The sequence below is a fragment of the Chrysemys picta genome, chromosome 4 (genome assembly GCF_011386835.1).
Source record: "Chrysemys picta bellii isolate R12L10 chromosome 4, ASM1138683v2, whole genome shotgun sequence".
In the NCBI taxonomy this organism is placed as follows: domain Eukaryota; kingdom Metazoa; phylum Chordata; order Testudines; family Emydidae; genus Chrysemys; species Chrysemys picta.
Window position 1 is genome coordinate 112,236,172 of NC_088794.1, and position 12,405 is coordinate 112,248,576.

Genomic DNA, 12,405 nt, shown 5'->3' on the forward strand with positions numbered 1-12,405 from the left:
GATGGATGAAATATATCAGGAACGTCCATGATACTAATCTTGAAATGCTTGGATAAGAAGGGACTGTATACCTCTTGTGTATTTATCACTGTAACTGTTTTATGGGAACAGTTGAGGGGGTATTATTTTTAAATGTGCTTGTGTGCAAAAGTGTGTTGTACCAAATTATAGCCTATTTCAGCCGGTTAAAGAGCTGACCGTTACAGTATAACCTTAGAGTTAGAAACTGACCAGTCAACCACACACCTCATTTGGAACTGGAAGTACACAATCGGGCAGCAGCAGGGATGGGGGTGAGGGAGGAAAGGCAATTTCAGTATAGTACTGTTAAACTACTAGAAAATAAAGGAAAAACAGCATTTTTCTTCCGCATAGTAAAGTTTCAAAGCTGTATTAAATCAATGTTCAGTTGTAAACTTTTGAAAGAACAGCCATACATTTTGTTCAGTTTTATGAACATTTCAGAGTTATGAATAACCTCCATTCCTGAGGTGGTTGTAACTCTGAGGTTTTCCGTTGTAGGTAAATACAGGCTGAAGCAACTTTGGGCAGGCAAAAACCAGCATACTGAGAAGTACAATACATTTTAAAAGTTGTAATTATGGATAAACTGGCCTTTGGTTTAGAGAAGAGGGAAAGGTAAAATTTCAAAGGCACTTAAGTGCCTTTTGAAACTTAAATAGGCCTATTAACCCTGTCAATTGGCTAGGACAGTCATTCAATAGTGAAATGGTTTGCAACTGTCACCATCCTATACTGACATTTTTCAGAAAAAAAATAAAATATGCATCAGTCATTTTTGTATAAACAAAGGATGTTGTCACAGTATCAGTGGTTGCCGATTTGAACATATACAATATTACAGCAAAGCAAATAAGTTTAAGTACCATGGCACTAAGATGTGATTATCCACTGACAGTCTATTCATCCCATGCTATATCAAAGGTGAAATTCTCTCTCACATAATTGGAGTAAATGGGTTTTGTTCTAGATACTTAAAAATATTTTAAAGAATTAGGAAAGAGACAAAAGCAACCCTCCAATCCATAGCTTCTTAAGAAGAACCAAATAGCAAATAAAACTGTTTGGTTGTATTCACAACAGCAGATGTGGACACAGTGGTGAAATGAGGACAGACACATGCATGGAATTAAGAGGCAGGCTGCAACTTTTTTAATAAACTTTAGCACAGAGGAGGGGAGCTACCTGCCCATCACCCAAGCTTGCCTATACTAAGCATTTAATTGATTCCAGTGCAGGGGTTACAGGGCTCCTTACAATAGAACAACTAACTTGGGATAGGCTCTCCTCAGACTACCGCCCAGAATTTAGCTCTCTGAGTGCTAGCACCTGCCTGCTGCCCCCACCCCCCCATCGGGACAGAGCATGCAGAAGGGTGGGGACCTTGGCCTTATTCCATGAGTTCAAGGCCTATCACCAAATTTCAGGACGTTTACTTCCTGGGAACAGTTCATTTTATTCTTTTAACTTACTGCAAGTTGCAAATAATTAATAACACAAACCAATTACCTCAGTTAGATTCTAAACACTTTCCTACATAATCTGCTGTGGTTTTGAAGGTGCTGTGAGGAAGATGGGGAAAAAACTCCCTGGTCCCTTGCAAGCTGTTCCAAGGGGGAAAAAATTACTTCTGATATCCAGACAGGTGGTTGGCTAGACCCACAGCATCTGTCATGCCGCTTCTCATTCCTAGTTCAGGGTGGGTAGGGTGGGGCTGCTGGAATGGAGCTGAAAGAGGTTCCACATGCTCCCTATTCCAGGTTAAATCCTGGGAGCTGGGGAATGCTGGCTAATTAACACTCCTCCCCCAGCTGGCCAGTTGATGCCAGAGACTCCCAAGTGGGGAGGAGCTACCTGGTGTTCCTAAGCGAGTGTCTCCTCTCTTGCTGCTGAGACTATTCCCCTTCACCACTGGCCCCATCAAGTTCCCCCCCTTGTTGAGGCAGGTGGGTGGCATTTGTTGCTTTTTTTATCCCCCCTGGGCAATTGACTGTGCATTAAGGGTGAAGTTCACCACTTCTAGCAGGGACTGGGGAAACCCCAGTGCACTACAGAGGGCGTGGCTGAAAACAGATACAGAGGGGAATGGAAAACTCAGGGTGCGCACACTAGGAAAAGTGTCTTTTTGTTTAACCATGTGGCAACTAACGCATGATAAAATCTTAGTGTGGATGAGAACATTTGCAGTTGTCACACATGGTAGCTAGTTAACATAAATGCACGCAGGGAGCGTGGGGTCGTCTTAGTGATGACAAGTCCGTTGGAGGAGAGGCGAGAAGGCTGGGCTCTGCATTGGTTTGAATAGCCCACTATATAAGTGGATTTGGGGAGAGGCTAGGGCATGACTAGTAGGTCCACGTTTATGCAGCCTAGTGGCCAAGAACCCATGTGTAGGGGAGAATGATTAATGGTTCCTATTCTAGCCTATGGGCTGGACTAATCGTTATGGATGTTCTGCAGAGCTGCCTTGTGTGCATCGGAGTTATTTGAGTGCAGTGATAGTCCTGATATTATCTTACTGTTCCAGATTTTAATAATTAATGACTAATGAGCTATGTAAACAAATATAAAAACACTATAGTTACACACCACAACCTCTTTCTGCTACTGTGGGTGAATATCACACTAAATAATCTCTTTGAGAGAGTAACTGTGAAATTATTATTTGAGGTACAGCTAACCATACTGTCTGTGTGTTAAAGGAAACTAACAGTAGAAGAGAGAGAACGGTTACAGAAAGAAGAAAAACTGTCTAAAGTAGATGAGAAAATTAATCATGCTGCTGAAGAACTAAACATTTACAGGTATTTACAAATTTTTATTTACTGTTGGCATTTGCTCTAAAGTTTACAAAATCCACAAGAGAATTAGTAAATTTACTTATTATAATGCATTGTTAAGGAATATATTCTGTCTCTCACACTCACCCCCCCCCCCCAATTTTGATGCTTTCTATAGTTATGCTAGCTTATACAAATGAACTAGTGTGTGTGTGTGTGTGTGTGTGTGTGTGATGATAAATACACATGACACTCAAGTGCCTAGTGGCAGGCTCTCTTCTTCCATCAGTGTGTAGAATCTTAAAATTTTGTTATAATTAAAGTAGGATAGTTTGTCTTTGAGGTTACCAAAGAATGGCATGATTCTTGAACCTTTACTCCCCTTGGAAGTTGGTGCCTTTTTGAGCACAATTTGATGACTGATTCTTTAGAACAGGGGTTTCTCAACCTTGTTCTTTTTGAGCCCCCCCCCCCCCCCAACATGCTATAAAAACTCCATGGCCCACCTGTTCCACAATAACTGCATATAAAAGCCAGGGTTGGCATCAAGGGGTAGCAAAACACAATCTGTCCTTTCGTATTTAGGCAAAATATGAAGTAGTAGGGAAATTTTATTTTAAAGTTTCTAAGAGGATATTGCAAGTAGTGGAACATAATTAAAATCTGTGCTTACTTTGGGCTTAATCTTTGGGTGTGGCTGAGCTGTGTTTAACACAGGGTCTGAAGGAGGATGGAGGTGTGGGTGGGGGGTTGAAGAAAGATGGCCTTATATTACCTTTTATGTTCCCTTTTCCTGGGTCATTTTGGTCCTTAGTGCAACTTGTAGCAGCCCTCAAGTCTCTAATGACCCTCAAGGGACAACTCTGGCAGCTGGTAACTGCAGGTATGCAAAAATACCTACTTTAGCAGAGCGCAGCAAAGAGTAGGGCAGACTCTGCTGGCTCTACATCACTGGAGGATTTCCCTTATGCCAGAGAAATCTTCAGCTTGCCACTTAGACCACCTTTTCCAGTCTTCTTTGCACCACTTTAACAGGGCCTCGGATCTCTCTCTCCTCCCCACTCCCCTCTTTTTATTATTCCTTTTTTAATTAGGCCTTGGTCATAGGTAACAATAGTGTTGTTTGTGTATAAACTCAGAGTTATTTATTTGCAGTGTCGCTATCTGTGGTGGTATTCATATTTAAAATTGTATTCTGTAACATTTTTATTACAGACAACGAGCAAAAGATCTAGAAGAAGAGCTAGACAGAACCATTCATTCTTATCAGAGTCAGGTATATACTTTTATTGACTTAACTGGCATTTTGCCATACTCAGGAATGTAACAGTTGACTTTCAACTTGAAACTACTACTTTAAAGCTGCTTGCAGTACTGCATTTAGCTTTATTTGGGTAATTTTATCTGACATACCTTGATATAAATTACAATTAGCAAAGACTACTATGTGGGTGGTATTTTTGAGTCAGAGTATAACTTCTCAATTTAAACTCTGGGGGCCTGTTCATGTATCAGAAAACAGCCTTGAAGTCTTAATTTATTTTTTTGTGTCAGTTGAATAAGTTATTTTAAAGGTATTCTATGCATGTCTCTCTTTAATAGATTAATTCACATGAGAAAAAAGCTCACGATAACTGGGTAAGTTCCAAATATTAAAATTTCTCAGCTCTGTCATTGAAGAGCACTGTAATTTTTCTAACTGTCTGCTGAACAGACTGCATTATACCTTGACTTTAGTGGGGTGTTTACAGACAAAAAACCTAAAGACTTGTCTGTCATTCAGAAACCTACTAACAAAAATATTTAATGAATAGTTTTATCAGATAAAATAGCTGTAGTAATTAAACCAAGTCTGTAACATTCTGGCAGAATTAAAGAAAATCACTTGCTATATATATAAATCCACTGGAACAAGATGTTTAATAATTTTGATGTTTTTGTAAATAAACTTTTTGGCCTTGTTTCAATGGCATTTTAATAAATTCCCTGGCTGTACTGTTCTGCCTTTATCTAATAGTAAAAGACATTTTGTCCTGTGATAACATTCTGCTCCATTGCTTTTTTTGTAAAAATATTATTGCAAAATCCATTTATCTCTTCTCTTAAACTAGAAAATGAAAATCTCTCACTACTAATAAATAATTCAATCTTGCAAAGGGGTCTACATAGGAGAGAATCCTATTGATGTGTTAATGGGACTCTTATGCTAGGATACTCCCCATACCGCCCTAGCCAGGGTACTTTTTGCAAGTTTTCAAATAGATCTTATTTAGGTCTTAAAACTTGCTTATAATTTTGAATGGTGTGGGTTTTTTGTTTGTTTTCCCCATGGCCAATTTTAATGTGTGCCTCAAAGAATCTATAAGTCAGGATAGGTAAGGTTAGATTCTGCCATCGGATATTCACAGGCAGCTTCCATTGAAGTCAGAGTTGTGTGCATGTAACTGTGGGAATAGTTTGGCCCTAAAGTAAGTGTGTTTTATTCAAGAAAAGAACAAAAGACCGTATTTCATCCCCTCTTCCCTTCACTGTTAGATACAAACTTTGATTTTTTTCATTTGCGTGCTCTTTATTTGAAATTCATCCACTATCACTTACTTCTGAAACAAAGAATCTTTTCAGGATTTTTTCATTAATTGTTATTGTACCGTTCTTCTGAAGACATTAAAAAGAATAATTAACATCTAACATTATTTGATCTTGTTTTAACTTGAGATCTTACTTAAGTTTACACATTTGCTGTTTGTTAAGATTACAATCAGTTTATAATGCTTGTTTTGGATTCTGTAAGGTCAATAGTATTAGTAACTTTACTACTTGGCTTCCTTTGATTTGCACTATTTTTAAATACGGCAAAAATCTGATGTGGGGTGTAGCCTCTTAAAATTCCACATAAGACTGATTCTGATCATGTTAGTTTTAACTATTAACTTCAGTGGAACTGCTAATAACTTACACTGATTGTGGAAAAATATCTAGGAGTTTCAACCTCCTCTAAGTCAGAATTTCCTAGTATTTTTTTTCTATGTGGATGGTTATTAAAAATATTTTGTTGGTGAAATCCAGTATATGTAATTTTTGCACTTTCCTAAAAAGTACATGTGATAATTTCCCGTATACTTTGTAGACCTGTTTTATGTTATGAGCAACGGGCCTACAAATGATCAGTTAGAAATACTTACTGGAAATCCAGGAGGTGTACTAGTTATGAAATACTTAATTGAATAGGGTTTTTTTTCCTAAAGCTGACATCCCGGGCAGCGGAAAGACATCTCAATGATCTGAGAAAAGAAAATGCACACAACAGACAAAAGCAAGTATTGTACTGGATAGATTCTGAACAGTATAATTTAGCTGTAATTTTGCTCTTTCTGAAAGAGCTAGTGGAAAAGCATAAAACCATAACTGCCACAGCTACAAATGGGTGTGGATAAATTATTTTTCAGATTGTGCATGACTTAATGTGTCATGGTCATTCATGTATTTTCAGTACTAATGAGTCCACAGGTTTGTAGAAATGCAGCTGTTAGCCCTGTTTTTCTTCCGTGTGTTAGTAATGTTCTGTGATAATGGAAAACCTTGGATGGGTGGTGGAAACATTTCCGAGTGACTGATACTTGTAGAAATGGAGAACTGTTGAGAATCTAGACTGAGCAGGAGTGATTTCTTAGCCACACTACAGTACAAATTGTGCCAGCAACAATCAGGTTGCATAATGTTAGTAGCATGGTACACCTTCAGTCTCCTCTCCATAGTTAAAATGGTAGAAGGAACATTAGTCCATCTTGGCATAGATACTGATGGAGAGAACGTTATTCTGTTTGGGTAATGAAAGAAGGGGACAAATGAAATGTAACCAGGGTTATAGTATGTGAATGTAAAATCTGATTAAAAATATTGAAATTAAATACCTATTTTGAGAAAGATAACACCAGGAATTTGTTAAATGATCTCCTATATTAACCAGGAACATGGATTACTGAATGTTTGTACCCTTAAAATTGAGTACTGTTTACTTATTTAATAGACCATTTAAAAATACTTGAAAGGAGGTTTACAGTAACTGAGGATTATGTGATATTGGGGCTTGTAACATTTGTTCCATTTTTAATGTGTGAATTACAATTTTTACCTTTCAGTATAAAGGTAGATGAGTATTTTGAGGAATACTTAAATTGATAACTTGTTCTATGTTTACAAAGAATAATTGTCAATTTATTTCACTAGCTAATGTAATATCTTTGATACCACCTAGGAAATGGAATTCTAGATTAATTTTATATTTCAGTAGAAATGTTGGTGGAGAATGATGGATTTCCAGGAAACTGGTATGATATTTTTTTTATATATATAGTTAGTGACTTTTTGTTTGTTTTGTTCTTCCCGTATTTACAGATTAACTGAAATGGAATTTAGATTTGACCTTTTAGAAAAAGATCCTCATGCTCTTGATGTCCCAGTTAGACCATTTGGCAGAGGTACAGTGGAGTTTTTAAAACTCATTATTTTTTCATTATTTTTTTTTTGGATTGTAAAATACTACAGGTGTGGTGGTGATGTTTTGGCTTTCTCCCCCCTCCAAAACAGCATATTCATAACTGTTGTAAGCACAGCAAGCATTTTTGCATGCAAATATCACCAAAAAAAAAAAAAAAAAGCTGACCCTGAGTGAATAAATTATTCTAGATCACTTACATTTTTCTACTAGGTATTTAGTCTAAAATAAGAATTTTGAAATGCCTTTGAAATTAGACTGAAAGCATGACACATGGTGGTTTCATTCTAGAACACATAACAAAACCACCTGATTCATTTCACTTGTGACCCAAGTTTTGAATTTAAATAGTGAAAAGTAAACTACTTGCGTAGTTTTTAACACGGAATTTTAATATTTTGTTTTAACTGTTCCAGAGCATTCCCCATATGGACCCTCACCCATGGGCCGGCCTTCATCTGAAACAAGAGCTTTTCTTTCCCCGCCAACCTTATTGGAGGGCCCTTTAAGACTTTCACCTATGCTTCCAGGTGGTGGAGGAAGAGGTACAATTCTTCAATTTCAAATAATCTCTGTTCTGAATTTCATTCTCTATTAATCTCTCACCTTTTTCTCTTGATGGTGACCAGCAAAAGTATTTAAAAACAGTCAATTCAGTATAAAATGAAATCAAATTTTTTGCTCATTTTTAAAGCAGTTCATTATGTAATACTGGACCACTAAACTATGGTTTTACTCACTGTGGCATCACTTTCTACAGAAGTGTAGGGAAACAAGCAAACTTGGTCTCTCTTGGACAGACAGGGATGCTGCCTAAGCCTTTTCTCCTTTACAGAGGTAGAATTCCTGCTCAGTCTCGTTCCAGGATCAGCAACAAGAGTTGGTCAGTGACATCATTAGTTTCCTGAAGAGAGTGCTGCTGCTCCCAGCTCAAAAAATAGTGGTCTGAAGATGGCAAAGGGAGGGGAGTGCACCTATGCAACCAAACAGTGTGCAACAATCCTAATGGGGCTGGCAAGAAATATGTTTCTCTGGGAAGTGAGGTAGGGCTTGAAGGAAGGAGTACCTTCCTCTTCTCTCCCCTCCTCCCCCAAATAAAATTAAAATAAAATCTGTGGCAGCCTTTGTTCAGGAGAACACCACTGTCCTACAGATGGGGGGCGGGCGGGGGAGACTCTGTGACTCCCTTCACCTCTATCTCCCACAGATTCTGTGGTACTCTTTGCAAACATAAGAGAACTGGAGGAATGGGGATAAGGTGAAGTGTTGCAAGGGAGCTTAGCAGTTTGTTACAATGCAGTGGGAGTGGAAGTTTCTGGCTCATTCTTTGCAGAAGCTGCTTCTCCAATTACTACTATTGTCGTCTGCCCCTAATGACATATTCAGACCCAGCTTGCTTGGAGATGAGATCCTTCTACTTGTGAGGAGGAGGAGGAGGAGCAGCAGATCAGCTTAGGACCCTAAATAATCAAAATTCATTTAAAAATAGCATTTTAAAATTAAAAATTGAGGCCAGTTGCACTTTAAGGTTAACAATCAAAGTTCTTAGAACTTTGAAAATGCAGACTGAAGATGGAAAGTTTGGACTTAGCTATGCCGCATTTAAAAAATTGTCTCTTAATTAGTAATTTATTATATAAACAATAGAGAAACTGGAATCTTGTATACACCTTTTCAAATTTGAAGGTATTTGTAATGTAGAGAAACAGTACAGTAGTTATTAACAGTTGAATGGTCTCCAGGATGATTTGGTTCTCCGTGGGGGACAGGAGGAAGGAATGAAAGTTTCAACTTGTTCACTTTAAAGTGCAATTCTACTGTGAAAAGAGACCATGTATGCATAGTCCTGCCTATTTATTTTAGTGACAGAAATAAGTATCTACTATTCATTTCATGCTGCAGAGCGAGCAAGATATTTAAAAAAAATTTGGTAACTAAGTTCTGATTTGTTTCAGAGTAGCAGCCGTGTTAGTCTGTATCCGCAAAAAAAACAGGAGTACTTGTGGCACCTTAGAGACTAACAAATTTATTAGAGCATAAGCTTTCGTGGACTACAGCCCACTTCTTCGGATCACAGTAAATATTCTTGATTCTATATGTTCCATTCTATATGCATCCGAAGAAGTGGGCTGTAGTCCACGAAAGCTTATGCTCTAATAAATTTGTTAGTCTCTAAGGTGCCACAAGTACTCCTGTTCTTCTTTTTGTAAGTTCTGATTTGTATAATCTTTTTGTAATTTTGTGTAAGACAGAAAATAGCTTGACTTTCAGATTCCAGGCTGTTTGAGGTGCTGACAGTTAAGAAAAGTAATTGAAACTCAAAATGACATCATGGAGTTTCATATTTGTCATTTTTTTCAGAGCAAAACATGCTTTTTTTTTTTTTTTTTAAAAGGGAAACCGACAACTTACAAGAGTATTTTATAAAAGAATAAAGTAGTTTCACCTACTACACCGCTCCTGAGTTTTCCTTCCCATTTTTTGTGGTCTTACCACACTTACAATAAAACATACTTTCCCTATTTCTTCTGAACTGTGAAACCAACTTTAAATGCTCTAATCTCGTTTGATTCTCTTCTCTTCCTTTTTTTGAAAGTGTTGCTCACTAGAATGGTAGGTTAAAAAATTCAGTGAGTTCTTTTAATTTGACCATGCCCCTTTAAGCTGCAGGGGACTGACTGAAGAACTTTTAACAAGAAGGTACCAGCTTCACTGATTGGAATGATAGGAGGATTTATAATATACTTTTTAAAAAGAAGAGGAATCTGAATATATATTCTAGATTCAACTTTTAAGGAATTAAGCTTTTATTTCTTTAAGCAAACCTTTTAAACACTTTCAGTAAACATGACAACTAAGCTGATGCAGCAATTATGGTGACTCATGACAATTCACCTGGTAAATTGTCCTGCTTTAGCTATGCTTCTACCACATATTTAAAGCACTGGCACTCTGAGTTTTTTTTCTTACTATTGACAGACAGTGAAGATTGCTGCAAAACATTATTAAAATGTTTGAATAAACTGATATCTTATTTCTTTAATAAGGATCAAGAGGAGCAGGGAACCCTGCCATGTATGAAGCTGCTAATGAAAGAGGAGAATTGAGCTCTGATAGGTTATCTGATCCCCACAGAGCACCTTCAGACACTGGGTCCCTATCTCCTCCATGGGATAGAGATCATAGGATAATGCTCCCATCATCAGGTAAATATCCTGGGCCATTAGATATTTGTAAAAATGTAATTATAAGAATATTGGAAACTGATGTGTGTTCAGATACTAGCTACATTTAAAAAAAAAATTTATAGTCATTGCTTTCTACCTAACTTTGACATGTAACCCTACTTTCTGTGCACAAGGGAGAATATGCTGCAACACGTGAAGGGTATAATAGTAGGTTCATTTCCCCTTCTGCACTGGTGAGTCCCAGGAGGAGTTTAGATTTCTCCTGGAGCTCCTCTCCGGAGATGCATGGCTCTGCGATGCACCAAGCATAGGATTGTATATATAATGTATAACTGAGCATCTGGGGATTAAATTAAATGCAAATATTTTATTAGAGGCTTGTTCTAGGCATTAGAAATTCAAGCCGTGTCTAGCCTGGAAGATTCTGTGATCACTGGAGGAATGGTGAGATCTCAAGAGCTAAGAGAGCAGAAGCTGACCCATAGAGGGTATGTCTGCACTAGGAAATGGTGTTTTTTTTACAAAGAGATAGTTTAACACGTAAAATCCTGTATCTTTGTGAAAACACAGCTTTTTTCCTAGTGTAGATATTCAGACTGTTTAAAACATATGTGCTAAGTCATTGAAGTTAAACAGGTTTTACTTTTTAATTAAAGGAATGCTCTGTTAGAGGTTGATTTCACCCTTGCCCCTTCAATTAAATTATTAACGCTCACAGTAAATATTCTTGATCTCCCATGTGTTCTTCAGCAAAACCAGGGACAACCAAACTTGACATTCCTGATATGTCCAAGTTACAACATAAGCATGGGAGAAATGAGGGGGACACAACCTTTCAGGCCATCTACATACATAATAAAACAGTCAAGGGCCCAAGCTCAATTTAAAAAAAATCCAGTTTCAGGTCACCTTTTAGAACGTGACATGAATATGCCTTGAATGTAGGTATTCCAGATTCAATGAAGTAGGACAGTCTCTATAGCATGGCCTGGTACAGTACATGTTAATGTAGTCTTAAAAAAAAAAATCAAACTTCATTTATATTGAACATACTGCATATTTTAAAACATATGGTAATTATTCCTGTCTTAGGCCCTGATCCAGCATGTAGGTCAACTGCTGCATCCGTCATGTTGGGTTCAATTTGCATAGTAGGATTTTTCTGGTATTGTATTCGTAAGCAGCAGTTGAGATCTTATTTTAAATCTGTGGTAGAATTTGATGTTTTATTTACCAGAAGTGCAAGTAGTAAGAATGCCCTGCTGGAGACTTATCTTCATTTCTTAGTGTATAATATAGGACAATTGTCTTAAAATAAAATATCTAATTTTAGATGTTTTGTGAGATTTTAAGAAATCCAAAGAGAAACAGATAGACGTCTAACTTAATTAACAAAAAACCTGAGACACTCTGCTAAATAGACTGCCTCTTGTGATTAATTGAATGGTAGGTCAGCCATATAATGATCCAACTCTCCCCCCTCGAAGACAAGAAAGATTTTATTCTAATCCTCCAAATTCAGGAAGACTTTCTGGACCAGCAGAACTACGAAGTTATAACATGCAGTCTTTTGATAAAGCAGGTAAGAATTGCTTTAATCTGCTGCCATTATGTGACTGACTGAATGAAAGATCTTACGATTATATAATTATGTAATAAGATACGGTAGAAGATGAACTTTTTAGTTACCATGGCCCAAACCTGTAACGAGATTCTTCTGTTCAGAAACTTATTTCAACATTTGCTAGCCCAGATACTACTTTCCCGATTATCAGCATAGCAATCTATTCCACAGGATGGATTGTGCTCACTGAATGGTAGCTATTCAATGTTTTCTTTGTATCCTCCTCATTCAGTGTGTGGTCCTATGCCTATTTACAGCATTCAAACTCTGCACTGAATGCAACATTAATCAGTTCCT

General features: G+C 37.3%; 1 protein-coding gene across 50 annotated transcripts in view; it reads left to right on the forward strand.

Moving 5' to 3' along the window:
* Nucleotides 1-12,405, forward strand: part of MIA2 (MIA SH3 domain ER export factor 2) — a 60,380-nt gene that overhangs the window by 42,111 nt on the left and 5,864 nt on the right. For 38 of the 50 annotated variants that reach the window (XR_010601082.1, XR_010601083.1, XR_010601086.1 and 35 more), the window contains 8 exons: nt 2,724-2,825; nt 4,017-4,077; nt 4,404-4,439; nt 6,047-6,114; nt 7,197-7,279; nt 7,713-7,841; nt 10,344-10,502; nt 11,935-12,066. Coding sequence is in view for 38 of the 50 variants with exons in the window: in XM_042858495.2 (XP_042714429.2) it covers nt 2,724-2,825; nt 4,017-4,077; nt 4,404-4,439; nt 6,047-6,114; nt 7,197-7,279; nt 7,713-7,841; nt 10,344-10,502; nt 11,935-12,066 (770 nt within the window). In the remaining 12 variants the exon portion in view is untranslated. The remainder of the gene's footprint in view (nt 1-2,723; nt 2,826-4,016; nt 4,078-4,403; nt 4,440-6,046; nt 6,115-7,196; nt 7,280-7,712; nt 7,842-10,343; nt 10,503-11,934; nt 12,067-12,405) is intronic. The other 12 variants (XR_010601084.1, XR_010601085.1, XM_042858498.2 and 9 more) reach the window with 1 other exon arrangement.